Raw genomic sequence first — 24,138 nt, forward strand, 5'->3', positions numbered from 1 at the left:
TGTGTACATTTCTTGTTAGAATAAAACCTTTTTTTCCTTTCTTTTTGTAGTTATTGTCTGAGTCCACATAGCATATGTTCCACTGACATAATCTAAAGCAAATATAAAGATAAAAGGGAAGATTTTCAAAGACGCATACCTTTGTGAAAGATGTAATCTTGGCAAGTGCTATTTATATTTACAGTACACTTACACTTAATGGCTTACTGAAAACTAGATGTGTTTACAAATGTTTTGAGTAGCTGTGATGTTGTAAGGTGTTGTAGATTTCCTACGAGCTTAGGGATAGGCTCATCACTGAACAGACAGGAAATATTTCACCACTGTGCTTATCAGCTATTTTCTGATCAATAAAAATACACAAAGGATGATTTGATGTGCAACACTAGCGATAATGCAAAAGTGTGTGTGTGTGTGTGTGTGTGTGTGTGTGTGTGTGTGTGTGTGTGTTTGTGTGTGTGTGTGTGTGTGTGTAGTTGGTAGGGCAGGGGCGGGCTACATTTTATGGTTTAATCTATTGTGGAACAGCAAGCAGTTGAGTATTTCAGACTACTTTCATATGTCCTAAGATATTAATTGTTTCTGCTGTTTCTGTTATTACAGTGTTAGTTTCTACCATTTTGGATATCATCATAAACGTACAAAAGCAAATAAAAAGACTAAATATTTTTTTAATACAGCATACCAGATGATGTGTAAAACTTGGTCTCACAAACATGATAATATGTGTTAACAGCTGACATATAACAACATGGTCTTAAATTTTTTATGTTTTATACAGACACTTGCTTTCCAAACCCAACACCAAAAACGTTATTTCATATGTCACAGCTAACAGGTCAAATCTGCTATTTGTTCGCATCATTAAACTGGTGTTTCCTAATTCCAGCCTTCAGGAGCCCCTGGCCTACATGTTTTATAGGTAACCCTACTTAAACATGCCTGAATGAAACAAAGTTCTCATTGACAGGCTGCAAAGAACTTGATGGGGAAGTTCAATAATCAGACTGAGGTGCTTTGGAGGAGGAACATATCTAAAATATGCAGGGCAAGGAGTCCTGAGGGCTGGAATTGAGAAATACGTTCTTAAACACAAGTGATGACATCACCCTGTAAAATACCACCCTCACAAGTGGATTGAGAAATAAATCTTATATAGACTAAACCTTCCCTTATCAGAGCTGATATTATAGTTAAATCAATTCTTAAAGCAACACTACATAAATGTCTGATCTTAAAACTCTGTGCTTCTCACTAATTTTGGTGGCACACTGTAATTTATTATGTGCATCCACCACTGTCCTGCACACTTGTTGTTTTTTGACAAACACTAATACTCATTTAGCAGAGAAATGCAAGGGGACAATTTCAGAGGAAATGAGGAAAAGACAGTAAAAATGGCAGGGCAAGAGTCAACTGACTTTTACTGTCTGGAAAGAGGTCAGAGAAAAGACAGGAAGCAAGATGGATGTTGAATAAGCCCTCACTGGAGGATGCCAAAGTGCAGAAAAAAAAAAACAAAAAAAAAAAACGCTTCTGTCACTTTTCAAGGTGTTTTCATTCCAAAAACACATCTTGAGTAGAACATCACAATAAAATTATAATTTCCTGGTGTATTTAAGCTGTAAAATTATTTTTCTTCCAGCAAAACTATTGCTCTCATTGTCATGGAGGCTCTTTCCACCTTTTACATGTAATTGTTCCTACAACGCCCTGCGATGGACTGGCGAGCTGTCCAGCGTGTACCCTGCCTGTCGCCCAAAGCCAGCTGGGATAGGCTCCAGCTTCCCCGCGACCCTGAATTGGAATAAGCGGTTCGGAAAATGAATGAATGAATGAATGTTCCTACAACCTCCAGCTCACATATTCCCAAAATCTAATCACTGTCCACATCTACATGCACCCACATGCATCGCATCATTTTATGAGTACAGTGGAATCAGGATTCTATCAGAATCACTAGAAAAGCTGCCAAACAGATGTTGACTGCATATGATTTCTTATCTCAGGAACGCCCTGATGTATGTAACAGTTTTTAGGCTTGGACTTACTGTGTTTTAGCATAACTAAAAATGGTATGCTTGAATGCAGGGTACAGCAGAATAACAAAAGTTTTTATCTAAAAACTGTTTATGTAAATACATTAAATGAAATTAACTTAAAAAAAAAAGCATCAGACACAAAGTCAGACCATGTTTAACCAATGTAACAAACACATGTTCAATATATGGACCAAGCTTCATTTATCAAAACATGCTAGTTTGTCCAATCGGAATGGTGCAGGAAGCAAAAACATGTTTTTTCCATTCACTACTTACAGCCAGGCATTTAATCTGATCAAGCAACCATGGTGACCCGTTACTGCCGTTGACTGACTTGAAAGTTTGTTTTTTAATAATAATAATAATAGTAATAATAATAATAATAATAATAATAATAATAATAATAATAATAATAATAATAATAATAATAAACAATAATAATAATATCATCATAATTACCTGTTAATTCTTCTCTTGCATTTTAGAACATATTAAATCAGCTCTTAAGGCCAGCTGCAGAGGGGTATTTGTTGGGCTTTGGTTAATAGTTTGGTTAATAGTTTTTTTGGTGTTGCATTTGGAAAAGCAAGTGCCTGCATAAAGTATTCAAATTCGAGAGTGAGACCATGTTGTCTCATAGTCCATGTTCAATGTAGCCTGAAGGAAACAATTTAAGTCAGTAACACTCAGTTTTGGCAGCATTATGGAAGAATTCTGACCACCAGATTATTTTCCCACAACAACTCCACTTAGGTTCCCAACAACCATTTTTTCCAAAGTTTTTACTAGAAGAACCCTTTGCCTAAAGTCATAAATGAGAGGCACTGCTTTGTGAAGATCCAGCATTCTTTAATTTAAATGAGGGGTCCATTCTAGTTGCATGTTCGTCTCAAGCAACATCAACTGAGGAGATTCACTGAGGCAAGGTTCAAACGCGCAGAGAAAGAATGAGAGACTGAGAGAGAGCACATGATATAAGGTCCCTCTTCGTAATAATTTCAGGAATTTCATTATTTCCTTTGAAAATATTTGTCCAGAGGTTTTGGACATGCGTGAGGAGGGGGATGGGGTCACAGGGGTTTGATGCTGAAATGATTGAGTCAGCAATGAGTGAGGGTAGCATTTCAGCTGGGGTCAAAATTTATCTAATCCTTTTAATTTTATTGACACTCTTGGCTCTGAAACATGCAAGAGGGAAAAGGGTATATTTAAGACTTTAATTAACATGGGGGGGAAGATTATTTTTGTTGGACATTTGTTTCTGATTTTTAACAGTGGCTGGTAAGATGTTGGTAAACATGTGGTAGACATTATGGTAAGCTGCCACTGCAGCAGATCAATACCCAGTGACTTCATCATGAGGCCGTTTTGCTATCAGAAGACTTTGGATTGTTTAAAGAATCTGTCTTTCAATTTGTCTTTTCATATTTTACTCAAACCTCTTTGCCAATAACCCTTCACCCTGCCCCTGATGTTTTCTCTTCCTCTCACACCCCTCAATGATTTCCCCCCTCCCCATTTTTGTCTAGCATCATGCCATGTTTTTCTTTTTCCCTTCTTTTTTTTAACTTTAGATGAGCCACTTGGGAAGGCCAGGATTTTCCATGCATTTAAATACTCCACTTTTAATACATATCCTGGGAAAACATTTTTTAAAGATTTACAAAAAAAGTGGGAACAGGATGAGGAAGATGTGAAAGAGGAAGTTAAAGAGATAAGGTGAGTGCAGATAACAGTGTGTCACCGCAATAAAGCATAGCTGCAGGGAAACCCAGTGGTGCACAAAGTAGCTCAAACTGTCCTATTAATGCTTTTATATCTGATACATATTAAATAAGCAATTACAACGTCATCCATTTACATCCCCATATAATTCATATAAGCCAATAAATTAGCCTCGTACACATAAGTCTGGGGAGGCAGTGTGGAAGCTGGGGTCAGCTGGCATGGCAATGACAGTCTCACAGTTAAGTCCGCTTCTGAAATTGGAGGGGGGCCCTCAGCTCCCCTTTCATTAAATCGACCAACACCACAGCCCCTAAACCCCCTCTTTTACCTTCAAGCTTAGTCATTTAATTGCTCCTCCCCTTCCTAAGGACGATACAAGCACAAGAAGTGTGATTAAGTTTAAAAAAAAACAAAAAAACAACATGATTTAGAGACATGTGCAACTGATGAACAGATAGGCCAAATGGTTTTTTCCTCTCCCAAATGTGAGGTAGATGCTTCTTATGGAGTACAGCGCTGAGCTCTCTCAGTTTTGGACCCCTTCATCAGCACCCTCCCTGACTTCTGAACCACAATTGCTTCAACATTGGCTTATCAGATCAACTCCCTGGTGTGTCATATTTTCAAAAAGACCACCAACACTATCTGGCTACATTGTATGCTGTCATAGCCAGATGTAACTCCCCTGCATTCCAACAATGGTCTGAGTAAAGCCCCCCCTCCCTCCACATACCCATCAGTTTCCTGGTTGTGTAAAACGCTTACATCAGACTTCTACGAGCCCACATGTGAGCACAGGTGAAACTTTGACAACAGGTGTTTTTATAAGGCTTTAAAGAGGAAGTGCAAACTCCTGGTATTTATGCCCAAGCACTCCATTATGTTTTATGAGATGGGGGCTTAAGGTTTAGACGACCAACTGTAAAACACCCAACTTGATGGTCCTGAAGATTAGCTCCCCAAGCTCAGCTAGACTACAGCAGGGGGAGGGAGTGAATGAAATACTTAAGGTGGTCCATCCATTAAGCTGCCGCTGTGAGGGGTATTGACTCAGGTGGGGGACAGAGAGACGGAGGCTGAAGAGAAAACAGATGACCTATTAGCCATTGACAATGCCTGGTCAGAACTCCATTTCCCAAAACTGTATTAAGGTTGAATTAGTTCCAATATCTTTCTCGCAAAGTTTGTGTATCTATCTTGGTGTAGTTTGGGAGTAAGTTTCCAAAGCATTTTTAATTTAAGATTCTCGCAAAAACTTCCTGAAGGATTGAGTTTCTATATTATGGGATTGATCTTATCTCAAGCAGCGTAATCATAACATTAATCAAACAACATATTCAGAAAACTGTTTATTTTCTGCCTCTCAACACAAAGAATAAGTACATTTTCACTTTTTCAAACTCTAGAAATAACTTTTTTCATTTCCTGAGCTTAAGGCATATAAAATCCTTAAAATAAATTTGATATCATCAAGTAACATCAAAACCACAAGATGTGAAAATAAGGACAGGGAAAAAAAAAGTGCTTTTTTTAACTATATGTGGATGGAGGGCAGAACAAGGGTGGGTGCTGATTATCTATGGTTGTTTTCAGAACAGAGGCTGCTGCAGGACCACAGAGCTGCCTGTGTCTTACCTTAGCCAGATTTTTTGAAGACATTATACGTAAATGGTAACAGTCACAAATGCCGCAAAAATAAATGCAGAACCTCACAGCCATCGTATGGCTACATACGTGGTACATTGTTCATCTGGAATTCCATAATTAAAGAGGAATGTCAAAGTGTTTGTAGTGTAGCTCCCTGCAAGTCTATCCAGACATACCATAATCAAAGCAAAATAAGCAACCACTTGAGGAGATTATATCTTTTTTTTTTTGTTGTTATTATTATTGAACAGGATCCTTTTCCTATTTTCTGTTTCATTCTCATTTTCACTGTTATCCTTCTTTAACAGTGCATCTTTCAAATGCCTGCAGAGAGAGTCAAACATTGCAGCAGCAAGAATTTGGCTGATGGATGATGCTTAAACAGCTTAGCCATCACTAAGTGAATGAGCCAGTGATGATGTGATGTGTGAAAAGAATCTGGTCAGAAAAGAGACATGGAGGCATTGTTAAACCTGCCTACTTTTACTTCTTAATTAGATGTCATTTTTTAGCTATTTTTCAGTCATTTTACCCAACAGGATAGTTGCCAAAAAGACAGTGTTTGAGCCCAAATGAGATTGAAAACTTTGCCCATTTGATTTATGCAACCTGAAAGACCCAAACAATCCCACACACTCGGACTACTCATTTTTCTCTTGTCTTCACATGACAGTGCAAGAAACACTGGCAAACATGTGTGATAGTTGCTTCTTTAGTTTTTTTTTTTTTTTTTAAGGCCTACTCATAAAGACCCCCCGTGCTGTCCACAAAAATGTCTCACTTTATTGTGTTGAGTTTCATTGTACCAAGAAATGAACAGTATTGCTATCGGAGGTCTGACACGAATCTTATTACAGCGAATACCAGAGATTTAGTCAGCTTTACCTCATCGTCTACAAACCTCAAATGTAGTTACCACAACAACAAAAATCTCCATACTTCCATACTGTGAAATATTCACTATAGTGTTGAAATAAATTTCTTCCTGTTTAGGTGACTTTAATATTTCCATTAAGCTTTAACACTGGTTCACTTGCATTCACTCCCCAAGTGAACTAGATAAAATGTTTTTCTACAAATAATCTGACAACTACCTTCAGTTTGTTTAGAGACTGAAAAGTGCCTTCCCAAAACACTGCAAGTGAGAGTGTCTGAAATTTTCTCTTTGCTACTGTACAGGGCAGCCATACTGGTTTCAGTTTTTTAAGCTCTCGCCCCCCGTTTCCACCAAACGTAAAAGCGCCACAGAGGGCTGCACTATGCTTTCGCAGATTATTCCAAAGCATCTCAGAAGCAATGTCACTCTTTGCTTTGTTAAAATATGCGGCTGCTCTATCTTTGCCGCTTGTTGGTTTGAAACCATGTCGACTAAGCAGAGTGGAATCCTTCAGGCGGAAATGCTGTTTGTACAATGTAGACAGGTAGCATTATTTAGAGGTTTTCTGCTTGCAAAAGAGCGTAAAAACTCTTTCGTAGGTTTTGCACAGTTCTATGGGTAAAGGAAACGCAGCTAGTGTAAAACATCAGGTCAATTTCAAAATAAAGTTCCCCATGCAGGTTCACATTGGCGATATTAGGTCTTTACCATTAATATCAGGTTAGAAGTCAGTCGTCAGGCTTTTTTTTTTTTTTTTCTCATCACGGACAAGGAGATGTTTATCATGGATATGGAGAATCACAAAAATTTTTTCAACACCACAGATCACTTTTCCCATTACACCAGCAGAAAGGAAAAGGCATGGGTCCAGATATTAGCAGTCTTGGAAATGGATGGTGAGTTTACTTATTACCATATAAACACATTTTTTTCCAATGGATACAACCCATTCAGTCAGGTAAGTTGTCTGTAAAGAGCTATTAAGTGATATACCTATTAAATTAACGTGTTATTTCATAATCTAGCAGATGCAGTGATGCAGACTTGACATGCTGTGCTTTGCATGGGATGCTCCTGGTGTGAATTGGTATGCCACAGAGGTAAGGACAAAACCACGGCATGGCCGGACCCAGTGGAAATTGGAGGGTATACTTGTCAATTCATCCACACTAACTTTGTCTTCCAATCAAGCTAGCTTAATCAAGATCCCTGGACTGAGGACGCACATACACAACATAAAAGCAAGCAGCCTGGCCTCCACAGTTACTACCAATAAAGTTATTTTCTTGCATTTCTTTTGCCTGGCTTCATTGTAGAATCCTGATGGTGTGTTCAGACCAAACGCTGAACGCTCGACGCTGGCCACTAAACTGTCACTTTTGTGTCCGACCTCAAAACGCTCCTGATGCGTTTGCCGCTTGTCTGGAGCGAGCGGCAAACCCGGCGGAAAAGAGAGGAGGGAAAGACGGAGCTTTTCTTCCGGTCAGTCTGAACGATGGCGGTGCAGTAAAGAGATGGCATGGCTTTATTTAATAAATAACGCTAGAGAGCGCCATCGTAGGGCAGTGATAGTCACTATTAATGCACTCAGCAGAGAGACGCCCCCCCCCCCCCCAAACACAGCGTTGCCAGGCTACGTATCCAGCTACGTTGCCAAATCAGTAATATTGCACTGAGTAACAGCATTCTTATGCAACAGTATACGGTGAAAATACAATAATAAAAAAAAAAAAAAAAAAAAAAAAAAGAAAATACAATAATGCCTCATGTATATGTTTTTTTTTTCCCAATATATATATGGAGCTACCAACGTAGCAGCTCTTTGGCGGAGTTCGGTGCAGCTGAAATCAGCCAAAACTGGCAAATTTTAACAGGGTCAGTTAAGGCCGTTAGGACAGCAAAGTTCACCACAGAAATCCTCCAGGAGCTGCAAGCTGATCGCTCTGATTGGTTGACGCCCCGCGTCAAGCGGCCAAAGTTCAGATTTTCCATCTCTGGCTTTTGACAGAAGAACTTCTTAAATTATCTGCGCGGAACGCCAACGCTCAAAATGCGTTTGGTCTGAACACACCGTGATTGAATCAGGCCAAGGCTAGATTGGACAAGCTGCCCCTAGAAGATTCACCGGGCCATGCAGGCTTGGAGTTAGGTTACATGAGAGATCAGGTCAAACAGTCCAGAGATAATGAAACTTTAAATGAAAAACTAAAAGTAAATGTTAAAGAAAATATTCAGCTACACATATAGAAGGAGTTCCTGTGATATTAGAAAAATTAGACTCCTCCACCATGTCAGCCAAAAAAATGTGTCAAATGAAACACAGAGTGTTGTTGTTAGCTGAAGTTTTTTTTATCAGTCTGATTCTCAATAATTAGAAAACTACCAAAGGAAAAAACATGGTAGCAAAACCCAAAATATGAAGAACGGTCTTACTTGTATGGTGAGGAGCGGTTGAAGCAAGTCTTGGTCACATCCGTCACATTGGGATTACAGCAATCTCCAAGATCATAGAAGAAGTTTTCCCAGTTACATTCAGGGTCACATATACCATTCCCCTGCTTGTGACTAGGGCAGCGGCTCGGATAGCCAGACATGCAGTCACCTGCATCAAAGCCTGTCAGTGGATGGTTGCACTCTGGATCACACGCATCATCACCCACTTTGCTGATATCACAGTTAGCTAGAATCAAGCGGTTGCGGAGAGAGGAATTAGTCACATTATGAATGCTGAGCTCCCAGGTAATATTGTAAGGGCTAAAGGCATCATTAAGCTGCTGGTGCTGCAGAATGATCTGGTGGTCTGATACGGTTGGCTTGGTCCTTGTATCGTCCCAAATATTTATAACGCGATATCGCACTTTCTTCTGCCGACGGAAGGTCCAACGCTGGTTGTAGTTTTTAATGACTTCAACATTGTCACATACAGTTTGGCCACAAGATGGAGGCTCTAGGGTTGTGTCCAATAATCCTTCAGCATTTCCAATTCCACCCAGAAACCCCAGTTGCCCACCACCTTTCTCAGGCTGGGGAAAATTACCATCTTTGACGGTTAGCCACTTGCGTCCAGGGTGCTCAAATGTTTCACGAATCACCAGCTGGGGTAGATCTTCAGGGTCCTCACGGCCCTGCATATCCTTGATAATATCCCTCTGTGCTCGGGCCTGCCTCCACAGACCCACCTTTTCCACAGCCCCACGATAATTGTGATTCAGTGCATTCCCCCCAATCATCAAAACTTTGCACTTTTTGGTCAAATGGCTGAAGACATCGCCTGACTGCTCTCGACTAACACCAACTTGGGCCCCATTGATGAAGAGCTTCATGTACACACCGTCATACGTGATTGCAACATGTGCCCATTGGTTGGGTACGTAGCGAGCATTAGAGTGGATGGAGGTCACTTTGTGGGCACGGTCCGTTTTAAGGGAGAAGAAGAACCGAGGGTCACGGTTTCCATATTCACTAACCGCCTGGATGCCGAGCAGCCAACCTCGATCACTGGAGGCATAGAAGCATTTGTCATACAGGCCTGGAAAGAGAGTGAAAAACAGGAAATCAATATGCATCTTAATCACCACATTTTAATGTATACATTAATAGGGCATGAATTGAAAATATTAATGTTTATTGCCTATCTAAAAAGAGAACAAGTCAGTTATGTGTCCGTTGAATAGATTTTCTTTACTGACGTTTCTATGATCTGCACAGGTTAGATTCATTGCAAGTGGACATTTAATTTCTTTATTTAAGTCTTCAACATCCAACCAAAGCTACCACTGTTACTAAATTTACAGAGTAATAGCTTTATGATGTTAGATTTTTTATATATATGTATATATCTAAGGTCACATCCTGGGAATTAGGTTGAAGTGCATGTTTAACTAAGTGAGACCCCATGGAAATCTCTCCTGTATATGCTTCTCTTGAACATTGAGCATGTTTAAAATCTTTAGTGTAAACCTCCCTTGCCAGTGTGCCAGCCAGGAATGGCTAGTTTTCTGCTAAAGCCTTGTTTTTGCACAGGCACCAAAACACCTTTTTCCTGTTTCACTTGGACTGCTTATGTTAGCATTCAGGATGGTAATGTGTTTTCACTTCTTATGGGATCTCTGAATGCTAACCGTTTGTTTATTTAGCGCATGTTAAGGTACATGTGCACAGGCACACAAGTTTATATCTGTGTGTGTTTGCTAAGCAGTGCTCATGTTGTGTGTGTATGTATCCATAAGGTCCTGTTAAGGTGTGCACAGATTCCAAAGCACCTTGGAATGCCTTACAAGGTCCACTTCAGAGTGTGTAAATCTATGTGTTCACAGGGGATACAGCTGGACTCCACTCCTGAAGCACTTCATGTGCTTTCAGGCAATTATACTTATACACAAAGAGACACTCAATCTTTGACCTGCACACCCAGTCTCTATGGATATGATGTGTCCTTTGCAAATGCTGTCTGGTCAGCACCACGTGTAAATATCCTACATATTTGTCTTTGCTACCTTTTATTAGGATGTAAAAGCTGATTATCACAGTGATGATCACATCCTTGCCTTGAGCATGTGTCTACCGAGATGTTTTGTTTTCCATTGATTAGGCCACCTGAGCCTGCAGTAAGTGTCTGGCTAATGGTTATTGCACAGACATCTTGCTAACTTTGACCTGTTTCTAATTAGATGCACACTGCAGTATGCATTCATTAACTTGGTATTTCAATGGAATATTGCTCAAAGAGTGCGGGTTGGGTTCAGCATCAAGGTCGGTCCTCTGGTGGATGACATTTTCAGGCTTTCCACTACAGTGGAAGGAAAAAGCCTTCCATCTGTCAGCCAATGCACTCAAAGCTAAAAGGTGTGCTAAAATGCTCGTAGGGCTCCTAGTGTAAACAGCTGTCATAATTCTGCCATGCTCAATTAATCTAACACACTACACTTTTCCAGACCTAACACTGCAACTGCAAGGGCTTACACTAACACACCGACACACATATGCACATACTTATAAAGACAAGCGTATATATACACGTTCATGAAGAAATATACACGCCCATGGGCTCGGATAAATTGAAACACACAGTGTTCATGCACAAACACACCAGAAGTTCATGCATGTGCACGAGTACCGCTCTTGTCAGGTTCAAAAGCAACCTTTCTTCCATTTGCCATTTGTCTCTTTCCATGAAAACACACTAAGGAAAAAAGACAGAATTAAAACACACACACACACACACACACATACACACACAAAGGAAAATGTCACATGGACTTGATAAAAAGCAGGGAGGAAGAGAACAATGGAGACTTCGTTTACATTTGGACTGTTCTGGCTCTAAGAGATCAAGACGAGCACTTTTCCTGGCCATAATGAAGTGACCAAAAGAGATTTCTGTGAGCAGGCTGGAAAATTCCATTTATTACTTTTTTTTTTTTTAATTACAAAAATAACAAAGATATTAGAAAAATACCATAAAAGCTTGCTGAGCATTGAAAGCTTCTGATCTGACAAAATACTGGATAAAATAATGAATGAATTAGCAGCACTGTGTTTTTGAATGTTTGATGTTATAAAGTAATTTATAACACCACCACCCCACCCCCACCCACCCAGTGTTATTCATTCTGTGACACTGTTGTCACTGAAAACAAAGTATTGAATCTAAAGTCATCCAGGAATATTTGGGGTAATTAATAACTGTGTGTGGGTATTTACTCAAAAAAGTAAGTACAAATAATTTGCTATTTGTGTGAATTGTAATGAGATTACCTCACCGGTTACTGCATTTCCCATCTATTGATTTATGGTGTAGATTCATGGAGCATACACTACGCAGACGCATACACACACAAAGAAATACGCCGCACTCTACAATCCACAAACTTCAGGATAAAGGAAGCTGTGATGAGGTCATGCTGTGCTGATCCATGCTAGAACTCCTTGACCTATGAAAATTAGCTAAGTCTGACATCCCCTGCGGCTCATCAACACCTCATCAACTACATATTCTCATGTAAATTAGAGCTATTTACACTTCCTTGAAAGAACAGCATCCCCCTTCAGCTTTAACTTCCAGCTCAGGTCTCTCTTGTAGGTTTTAACTGGTTGCACAAAAGTAAATTATATAAATGTTACAAAATTTAATCTTGTATACCATCAGAGTTTTCGGATCTCTGAGAGCAGAATGACTTCACTCAGCAGCTTGATCAGCTGATATAACTAAATTTTCTTGTTTTATTTTGGGAAGGTTGGAAGTGGGCTGCAGCACAAAGCTGGGGGAAAAGAATCTGACACCTGCAACATCACTCTAAATGTAGATTGTTTACACACAGGAAAACGCAGCTTTGTTACCACAAGTTTATGAAAGTAGTTTTGGTACTGATATTTTAGGTATGATTTGTTACTAATTTGATACCCAAAAGGTAAAATTATAACTGTAACCCGTAACTTCGTAATGTGCCCCCCCCCCCTCCTAAAATTCACTAAAGCACAGGAAAGCGTTTGGTACTGGCAAGAGGGCTTCAAACTTAGACATCAGGACTTCTACTCGGCCCCGAGGCCCTCCTTTAACTCAGGCCACAGGTTATTAGTTATGATCTTGAGATCATTTATCTTTCTCTTGGTATCACGGTTACATTTATAAAACAAGAACCTGATACTGTTTTTGGAAAAATGAAAAAACAAGCTGGAGCTGTATTCCACCGTGTTTTTGTGTAACATCACACTGGGCGAAAGGACCCAGATATATCTGTTATCACAGCAATTATCTGCCAACGTCTGCATATAATCATCTCCAGCAGGTCATGGAAGAGAACCTCCATTTCTTTTGTGATTTATTTTCTTTTTCCTTTGATGCAGGACAACCCAGCATGACCCGGATACGACGACTAATAGGGCACAACAGAGTTTGCACAACATTCGGACACAGAACTTGATGTACTGATGCTGTGATTGGAGGTACTATGTGGGAAATGTGCTCACGTCCTTTTAAATGAGGGTATCAATTCTGACCACATGTCTTACCCTGAAGTCAGTATATAGAGCCAATTATTTCTGTTCTCCAGTAGTGTTTTTGCTCAGGTCATTACAAACTCATTTCAGTCGTTCACTTGTTGACAGTAAAGCAGCTGCTAACGGTGGTACTTCTGAGTTTGTGAAGAATTTGGAAACTTTTGAAAAAAAAATGTAAGCCAAAATAATACCAGATTTTCACACAAGTCCTACAAGTGAATTAAGAAAGCGAAATGAAACTAATAAAACTCATTCGATTAAAAAAAAAAAAAGAAAAAAAAAGATTCCAGACATTCTTATAACATCATGGAATGGACACAGGTTTCCCCGAAACCTCAAGGAATGAGTTGTTGATGCGCATCAAGCTGACAAAGGTTACACAACAATTTCAGAAGAGTTTGAACTCTACAGATCTGACAGAGTACACATGGTTCTGCAAAGATCACTTCTGAGCAAGGAATCCAAAGTAATCTTTAGCAAGTTAACTTCTGTAAATTCAGCTTAAAATGCAAGAAAGAAACTAAATTTAAAGCCGTTCTTGAACCATTTTGAGTAAACCTGGGGTCTGTTTTCAAATATAATGCTGAATGTTCCAACAATTGAAGCTGAATGTTGGAAAATACAATGGGAACACAACCTAAAGTCCTATCCAGTCGCGCTTTAAATTTTCCTGTAACAGAAAATGAGTAATTCACTTTTTTTCTGATGATTGGAACAAATGAGGCCAAAAATCTTTGGTAACCATGGTGCCATATGTTGATTAAAAGGCTGCTATTCTTGATAGCTTCAATTTACAGTTATTGTCTTTAGTTTTGATGAATGTTACACTTGGTGCTATCCTTTCCAACATCCAGAGTCACTCACAGTATTACTGTCAAAGAGTAACTGAAGAACAAACATGGGATCTTGCAGGAGGAAAAACAAAGTTTTCAAAGGTCCAATGTAGAAACTTTGGTTTAGAGAAGGAAAAGCATTGCATTTCATTTAAAGAATCCTCTTCAATCTTTTAAACATGGTGGTATTAGTATCATAGTTTGAAGTTGTTTCCTGAATCTGACATTTTGTAATGAATGACAGAACAAGGAACCTTGAATCGAAGCAGATTCTAAAGAAAAATGCCAAAACATCTTTCTGTGAACTAAATCTAAATAGAAAGTAGGTCATGCAGAAAGACAACAACCATAAGCTCTTAATTTATTCTATGAAATAGTAGTTAAAGAAGAATCTAGCTGATGCTTTTTGAATGGCAAATTAAAGTCTGGACCTTAATCCAACAGAAATGCTGCAGAGGGACTTGAAGTGAGCAGTTCATGTGTCATGACCCATAAACAATATATAGCTATTTTATGTGTAGAAATGGGGTAAAATTCTTCATAATTAATGGGCAGGGCTGATCAACAGGCTCAACATTTGCGCTGCAGAGCATGTATAAATAAACAACCGAGTGTAATATGTGTGATTTTTATTTAGCTTCCTTTGGAAAATGTAACGATTTTCACTTCATTTGAGGCAACACCCATTTGTTTATTCATTTTCTTTACTGTTTACTCCAATTAAGGGCCATGGGGAAGATCAAACCCTATCCTAGCAACCACTGGATGAGAGGCGGAGTACTGGACACGTTGCCATCTCATCACACACTAGATTTAAGGTAACATGTATGTAAAATCATAACTGCAGCTTCATCACTTTTGTGAGTCCGAAACGTTCTTTAAGCATCTAAAAGCACCTTATAAAAATGTGCACAGATCAACTGTCCAACACAGTGTCAGAACCTATAACAGCTGGGCTTGTTTTTTGAATTTCCCTTTGGGGATTTATAAAGTATTTTTCATTTCATTTCATTTGTCCACAGTAAGAAATATTTTCACCATGATGAGTCATAAATGATAAATGTAATAGATTTTTAAGATTCCAAAAATGTAACACACCTTCATTTTTCCTTTGCAAACTGTTACATAGCTGTGTTTTATATTACACAGGGCTGTTACATATGTTGCACAACTACCAGGTTTAAAATATGCTTTGGTGAAAAGAAGGGAGGGGGGTGCAACATATTCTGCACAAAATTTTCTCTTTTTGGCAATGCTATTGACCACATTTGGTTAATGGTAAACATAATAATTACACTGGGTTTGATATGAATAAAACCATGGTTAGAAATGAATAATAAAAGGTTACATGGTTGTATGTTTGCATCGCATTGCTTTACTGTTATTATGAGGAAAGTCAATAAATACAGGAGAATGCTAACACCTCAAAATCTCTGCTGTTCTTCCCAGATGTGGACACAAACTTATCAAATATTTTGTTTGACTGGACTTGTTTGTTGTTTAGTATAACTGACCACATAAAGCCTATCACAATACCAAATAAGAGATGAAAATTGCATGGGCTTTCAATTACAAAACTATACTCGAGCTCACGGTACAGCAACATTGAAGTTACAAGTGGCACCGTAGAGCAGCATGTGACAAAAGAGGAAATTGAATTGTGGAGGAGAGAGACGGCTTTAAAGGAGGAAACAGAAAGAAAGAGGTAAACAGAGATGGGTAGTGGTCAAAAACAGCATGGCATAAAGGAGGGGGGGGGGGGGGGGGGGGGGGGGAATAAAAGCCAAACAGCTGCTGCAAATAACATGGTGCTCAGATCAAAACAAGGGGATGGAGCATTTTTTGAGGCACTGGGATTTTTGTGGTCCGAATAAGATTTAAAAGATTATGCTCTATTGAATTTGTTTGATCATATTTGTTGTCTTTAGGACCCCTCTGTACTGATGGGACTAGATCTTAAAACACATAAGATTATACATGAATATTAATCTCTTGGTCGGGAGGGGGGGGGCTGCTGGGCACAACAACAACACCTGTAGAAAATAATATGATCCCATATAATATCTTGTGTTAGGGCTGCATCAGAGAAATTTTCTTTTTTTTTCAACTTTTTGGCAAGTATCAATGTTGTCATGTGTTTATTATTGGGGTGAACCGCATCACACATCTCTCTGTTATGTGTCCATCTTGTAGAAAAATATATAAATAAAAAATAAGAAGTCGCTTTGATCACAGTAGATCCTCTCTTTTAGTGTGAGACTCGATTGACTTTGCAGAGTAGGTGTGCGCCAACACTAAACACCTAAAACTGCTGTGTCTCAGCACAGTTTTAACAGTTTTAGGTGTCTAAACACCTAAAACTGTGCTGTGTCTCAGTATACACACACACACACACACACACACACACACACACACACACACACACACACTAGAGATTATTTAAGTGAGGCGAGGGGAAAGGGGGGTGTTTTGAGAGTGTGACACAAAATAACGGTGGAAGTAAGTTTTCTTGTATTTAGTGAGTCTGCAGAAAACCATGGAGGAGACTGAGGAGAGCGGAGTTCATTTCAGTTCACTTCAGCTTTAAAGCACGAGCCCTGGAGCGCGCTATCAGTATCAACCAGAGGAAAGGGGGGTGGGGGTGTGGGGGTGGGGCTATCAAGTAACGTAATGGACAAAAGCGTCCTTGGTCAAAACAAATGATGCACCTTCACCACCTTTTTGCTGCGTCTTAAAGACAAGACTCCAGACGCGGTGGGGCGCGCGCACATGACAAGCAGGGAGCCTACTGAAGCAACTGTATCCAGCTCTGCTCAGTCAAGACATGCATTAACGCCGAGTTTGGTTCAGACAGGCGATGATGCGCACTTGTTTGCGCTTTGGAGAGGTTGTTAGCGCCGACAAGAAGCGGCGCAAACGCAAGCAGCACACGCGCAAGAAGGGGGAAACCCTGGATCTGTCGGTCCTGTCTCGTAACTCCGGTAGCCAATCCAGAAGTGTCGACGGTGGCGGTGGAGTGGGTTCGGAAGGGGGGGGCGGCTTGCGAGCTTGCAGCTCGAGCAGCGAGCTTTGAGCGCCTCCACATCCAAACCAACGTCTCCAGCTTTGTGCTTGACGTGACGTGCTCGCTCACAAACTTTTGACCATTACATCATAGCTTTAAAATAGCCAAGTCGGCCCAGAGAAATTACTTTTCTTTTTTTTTTTTACGCACAGTGACATCAGCTGCTGGTCAAAAGATGCGGTATAGCTGTACCTGCTGCCTTTACATACATCATACATTTAGATCCATCCAGATTCAGATCGATCAGAAATGTGAAAGTGAGGGGAATAGATTTTAAAATGCATTTGCATGAATATAAAAAAAAAAAAAAAAAAAAATCACCATTCCAGCGACAAACCTATCTGTACGGTGACAAACTTGAATGTGATCAAAATCTTTCGTGAATCTATACTTGCACTACCTAAAATATCCGCTGTACTTTTCAGAGCATTACATCATTGTCTAGTCTGATAGATGAACTCATTTTCAACTCGTTGAAACTGCATGTTGCTTTGTTTAATAAGGCAGACGGGGAAGAAAATACCTCACATGATCTCGTCAGTTTGGAGTGAAACTAATATAACAATATAAATAAATAATTAAATAAAAAATATTAGAACGAGTTTAGATGATAGTAGGATGGAGGATGCGATGACTGTCCTACCTGCAATCACTGTGGGCGATCGCTGACCTCCCTCCGGTTTGATCCACATCTCCAGAGTGAAATTGCCTCTGGGAATCTCCACACCGGGCTTTAGCCGCAGCTGATCTCCCATGCCGGTGAAATAAACAGCTTTCCCCCGGTCTGGAGAGTTTACCTCCGCCTGAGAGGAGCGCCGGCGCTGGCGGAGCACCCGTCGCTCCAAGCCGGGCAAAGAGCGTTTGCCCCGGGGCAGACGTGTGGCACAAGCCCCTGGGATGGTGGCTTTCGCCTCCCTAATGCGCACCAACTCCCTCTTGGATCTCCCCTTTCTCCGGACTGTCCCGCACTCTGATCCAAAACACAAGATGAGAATAACCAGGCAAGACACCCAGGGTGATGTCCAAAGTTTCATTTTTCGGGAGAGTAAATGCCCAAAAACAAAACAAAAAAAAAAAAAAACAAAAAAAAAAAAACAAAAAAAAACAAAACAAAAAAAAGAATAAGGTGAATAATAATAATAATAATAATAATAAAAGAAACAAGTGAATAACTACATTTAAAAAAATGTCCACAGTGTTCTTCTCTTTGGGATCCTCTCGAGTTTTTCCCTCCTTTCTTTTTACAGCCGTAGAATGTCAAACCGTATAAACTGTCTAAATAAACCCATAAAGCTATGCTGTTTTTCCCTCTTTATAATGCTAAGCCACGACCCCCTCTCTTAAGCAAAACTACTCTGGAGACATTCAGGGGACACAGGAATATTTCATTCATGTATGTGTTCCACGGTGCCTTTTCAATGGGTCCCATTTAGCCAAAGGGATGACTAATAAGTAATCAATCAAGAGGGGGGTCCGGACGAAGCCCCCCTCATCCTCTTTTGGACGGTAGGAGTTACTCACAGAAAATCCACAGTTGTCCGCCAAGCTCTTGTCACACCTTTTTGTTGTTTCCTTATCCTACCCGTAAAACAGCATAAGGAATGGCACACAGCCTATTAAATTCCAAAGAAAAGTGACAGCAAAGCGACCTCTCATATTTATTGCAGAGATCAAGAGGGAAATTGGGATAAAAAAAAAAAAAAAAAAAAAAAAAAGAATCCAAAACTTCCCCCTCAGCCCGTGTGCCTGTACAAAAGTTGAAATGCACTAGAATATGTGGAAAGGCGCAGGAGAGACAGAGGGACAGGGAGCTGCAGAAGTCCTCATTGATTGCCTGAAGCAGAGAGCCGACACTTGGAGGAGTCGGAGCTCCGCGTCCGCTTCACAGGCAGCAAAACTCTTAGAGAACAAGTCATGTTTCTGTGTTTGGAGGCTGTGTGTGTGTGTGTGTGTGTGTGTGTGTGTGTGTGTGTGTGTGTGTGTGTGTGTGGTGCGTGTTTTTGCGCGTGTGTTTTTCTTTCTTTCTTTCTCTTTCTTTCTCTTTTTTTTTTTTTCATAGTGGGAAGTCACACAGGTAGGCAACTCTCACTGACGGCAAATTCTCTGTGAGGCACGGAGTGATTGGATGGTGTTTACGGAGTTTGGAAAGCGTGTCTGCATCCCTCTAGTGGTTACAGTTTAAACAGTCCCAGAGTGCAGGATCATGACTGAGCTGTGTGAAGGCATAAAAAGAGTTATTCCAATTTAGGTCATTCTTTAAGAGAAAAATCCTCTGTGAGAGGTTGATTATGTTTGCAAATATCCATACACATTTTCATGGAGCTGCCAATTTCCTTCATCATTCACCAAAGCTTGCTCACCAGACGTTATTTACTGGTTGTAGCAAAAAAAAAAAAAAAAAAGAGAAAGACATTAAAAAAGTAATCTGTCTGATTGACTGGATCGATATGTGTATTTTTTTTAGTCCAAGAAGAAAACATACTTTTGAGCAACTTTTTGGCTGGCAAATTTAAAAACAAACAAAAAAAAACAACAACAAAAAAAAAACATGGTTGACAACAGACCAGAAAACTAAGAACATTACTTTTACACATTGATTTTAAAGGCACTGTATCATATTTTTTATCAACACAATCAAAATGCAGTGAGTTCATTTTAATTAATACTTTTCATCCTATTTTGATAATTCTTTCTGTCTCTCTCTTTTTTTTCCTCAAACGTTTAATGAAAAAGAAAACTGCAAGGGATTTATAAGTTTCAGGTTGACTCACTCAAGCTCTGTGTTTACTGACCATCACTTTTGATGAATGTAGGCTACATTTCAAAACCACACACTCAGAAGTAACTCAGAAGGAAGATTTGTTAGCCTCTGAGCCCAGCGCCAAAGTCTTCATTTGTCTGCTCAGAAAAATAACAGAAATATTTTCTATATCACAAAGCAGCAACCCTTTACCTCCAGCAGCATGTGGAGAGCTGGAATGTCTGCGTTTCCTCTGTTCTACCCCCATGTTGTTTGTTGTAAATGTGTGTTCAGACAGACAAAACTTGCCACCTACCATAAAGAGAAGAGAAAACAAACATTAAATATTTACTTTCTTCTTCATGCGGTGTTGCGACTTTTGGGCCACATATTTCCTTTTGTGTCCTTAATAGGTGGGGGAAGTGACACGGTGAAAGGTGTTTGAAAGTTGCTTCAAGCACACATTCACAGTGACCTCAAGTTCAAATCCTTTCACACAGAAGATAACTTTGTGTCCGAGCTATCACGCAGCAGATTGTTAACACACATCCTGCTGTCCGATTCGGTTTTGTTGCAACTCTTCCTTCACATTGAGTGTTTGTTTGCTTCAGACACTCCTTATTACCACCTGATCGCTTTCATCTGAGTCACACATTTGACCTATATTCTTTCATGAAGGTTATTACGATACAAATCCATTTACTAATGCTGTCATGAGGTTTAAAAAATCCTGTCCAGTCTTGTAATTACAGACTTCCCTTCTTTCCCTACAGAGTGATGAAGAAAGAGGAGAAGACCTAATGTCTTACAGTCAGCATCTCTCTGGTTGGGACACGATGCGCAGGCTGTAAGGATAGGAAGAAGTGGGGATGGAAGGGTGGGGACTGAATGACCTTTATATGTGAAACATGTTCACATCAAGGTCGTTCTCCATTATGCAAGGAGATTGAGTTGAATTGTTTTAATGCATTCTCTCACCAAACTCTATGTCTAACCACTCAGGGAAAGGACCAATCATTATGCTCAAAGTTCAAACCGTCTTTCTCCCCTGGCTCGACTATTTGCCAGTAGCAGGACGTCACAATATCTCTGTCTTTAAATACCGGCTGATTCCCAGTTATTAATGGATTTCATGATCCAGGCATCCAACATCCCATCTTAACCCAATGACCTGTGATGGTTCACGTCCACTGGGGCCCTGTGCAATTCTACAAATCCCAGTGCAGGGCTGAGTTACTCCAGCCATGATTGAGGCATGGTGTTGAGATCATTTGAGGTAAGCAGTGAATGAAACAGCTGGTTAAACATAAAGCTCTGATACTCTCCTTTCACATGGCAACATGCAGGTTAGGAATGGTAATGGAACTGTTTCTTAAAAGAAAATAAAACTTTTTACCAAGACAAAAGTGCAAAAGACTTCCAGAAACTTGAATCACCTTTGCTGTTTTGTTTCTGTTCTCTAAGTTACACACCACAGTGTTAAAACGCCAAACAGCGTCTGTGTAGGATGGATTAACCTGTGTTTACCATATTAATGATAAACTGCGTGTTTAGTGCGACATAAAGAGCTGTAGCTGTAAGTGACACTGTTAGGATTATCTGCATTCAAAATCTGAATTCATGTAAACACTTGGCTGCCCCCGCCCCTCCTGCCACTCACGTTTGCCTCTGAGAGATTCCATCTGTGCGATCTCAAAGCAACAACTTGGTAAAGATGGGTGAAAATGTCAGTGCAGCGCTAAAACAAGTGAAATTCCATTTGTAAAATCTGCGTGTTTAATGGCTTTTTAAATGGTTTTATGGCGTGCAGTCATAAGTACTGTCAAACTTCAGTGCTTCCATGGTGACATGACCACCGCTGTCTTCTGATTTCATCTCTTTGAAGAAAAGGGGTTTCAGTATACAACAATAAGCAACGGCTAGATAAGTGCAAGTCAAACAGTGGGGGGGATAATAAAACCATTGTCCTACTATAATCCATTAATGCATCCGACTTAATCTGTAACTGTGGTTGTTCTAGAGAGCAAAACCTAAATGCTTTGCCTCATTTTTTTTTTCCCTTTCATGGATGATCTTTAGATCAAACAATACAGATTTCAGTGTCACTCCCAGAAGAATAATGCAGATGTGTGTCCGTGTGTGTGTGTGTGTGTGTGTCTGTGTGGGGGGTATAAGAAGCAACAGAATTCCCTACTAGTGCGTAGAACTTTGGTGGGGACTATTTCCACAATGCCTTTACAGAATACCCATGAAAGTACTTAAGAGTATAATCCCATCTGACCAACAGAGAATGTGAGTTTTCTGGGATTCTATGGAAACTGGCACGCATGTACTTTCCAGTAAAAAGAAACGATTTCCCACTAAGAGATGTGTTGACATAGAGGTGTTGTTTCCTGCTTTAGAGCTGAACATGGCAAAGATTATATAAAATGTATATAGTCAGGCTTAAGCTCCTAATGCTGATGACAGCTGTCATTTATATGTGCTTTGTGATGAAGGGCACCCAGTTCAGAAGAATCGTGGCATGGTATATATGAACACAGGAAAGAGAAACTGACATTTTATTAAGGTTTGATACTGAAAACTTAACCAGATTGGCCGAATGGTACACAAGAGCAGAATACTTGCTTGTGTGAAAGGCTACAACTAGATCAGTGAGTTATGATACTTTAATAAAAAGGTAAATGTGAAATATTTAATTTGTATCATGTGACCTGGATGTTTATGGTTTAACAATTCATCACTATGAGTTTAATGACTTACATCACATTATTAGTCAAACCATGAGGGGAAAAGAGAACGGAATTGCATTTTTTAGTCTTCTTCCACAGATAATTTGCTTTATGAGATAAGACAAAGTGAGACAAGGCTCAATGTTTGGGCTTAGCAAAAATCATGGAAGCTCTTAATTGCCTTTAAAAGAAAGAAATAAGAAAGAATGAACATTTTTTACAGAAATAAATGAAAATAAGCTTTTTTAAAAATCAAGTTGAAAATCCTGACAAACAAAGTAAGCAGGTTTTGATATGATGGAAGAAAAAAAATGAAGCTTTGAAAAGTACTTTGGCCAGTCGGTAGCAGTTTGCTGAGGTTAGATGAGTTCCTCTGACAGTTTCTAAGCCTTTCTGTCAAAATAACAGAAAACAGGAGAGCTTTAAGAAGTTTGCGAAAGCTGGGATGCATGGCGGGGACAAAATATGCAAGAAATGTAAAAAGCTACAGGAGGACCTGGACCGATGCACCAGGCACAGCAGTTTGAAGCAAGCATGAAAACAATACAAGAAAACATGAAACAAGTTTCTATCATGATGTGCTTTTTTTGTGTCTGCTAGTGGAGGCGGTTGTTATATCTAGTTTAAAAAGTTTCACAATGAAATCTTATTCTAAGTCAAGGAAAAGCATTTCATGTGAATATGTTGGACATCTGGACAGAACAGCAACCTGAAGCCCCCAACGGGACAAAGAATGAAGAAAGAGAAGAGGTGGACTGGTTTTAAACTGGCCACCAAGAAAAAAAATGTTGATCTGAAGAAAAAAAAAACTTTGAATTTAGTTCAAACTAGCTATGGCATGATTATTAAACACTTTAGAATGCCTGAAATATTAAGCAGAAGACAAATGTGAGACTCACAATAGGAAGTTTTTCTTCACAATACGTGAATTTTTAAATGTCAAAGATTCTGCAAATAAGTTTTAGTAATAATACCTGTGACTGTGTCCTTCAATTGTGTCTGAACTTTCTCTTTTTTTTTTTTTTTTTTTTACATGGACTTCTTTAGTGATCTCCCAGTTATTTGGTGATCAGTAATCTCTTTATGTCATCCTCAAACAGATCTTTTTTTCTTCTGCAAAATACACTGTATGAAAACGTGAGCTTCAGTCACCAAATGGTGAATGAAACTGGAGATAAATGTGTTCTGCAAAGAAATAAAACAACATTTTACCAACACTGGTGACTTGTTTGGCTGGATTAGGAGGTGTGTGTGTGACAACCTTGGTCCATTTTTGCTTATTTTTTCATTTGAAAGTTGTTGCATCATCAGACTGGATCAAAACACTGTAAATGAAGCATAAGAATGGAAGGAACTGGTCTCATGTTGATAAGTGGAAGAGCACAGTCCATGCTTGCAGAGCATGAACAGAAATTGTGTATCTCAGCTTTGATATGTGGCTTCCACTCAAATAATGAGCCAAACTAATGGAATTTA

General features: G+C 39.6%; 1 protein-coding gene across 1 annotated transcript in view; it reads right to left on the reverse strand.

The window, feature by feature from the left end:
• pappaa (pregnancy-associated plasma protein A, pappalysin 1a) overlaps positions 1-18,224 on the reverse strand; it is a gene marked incomplete at both ends in the record, with an annotated part of 99,496 nt that extends 81,272 nt beyond the window's left edge. The window contains 2 exons of the mRNA XM_079257267.1: positions 8,728-9,823; positions 17,834-18,224. Of these exons, the coding sequence (XP_079113393.1) occupies positions 8,728-9,823; positions 17,834-18,224 (1,487 nt within the window). The remainder of the gene's footprint in view (positions 1-8,727; positions 9,824-17,833) is intronic.
• Positions 18,225-24,138: the final 5,914 nt, after the last annotated feature.

The sequence above is a fragment of the Telmatherina bonti genome (genome assembly GCF_933228915.1).
Source record: "Telmatherina bonti genome assembly, chromosome: 17".
Taxonomy (NCBI): domain Eukaryota; kingdom Metazoa; phylum Chordata; class Actinopteri; order Atheriniformes; family Telmatherinidae; genus Telmatherina; species Telmatherina bonti.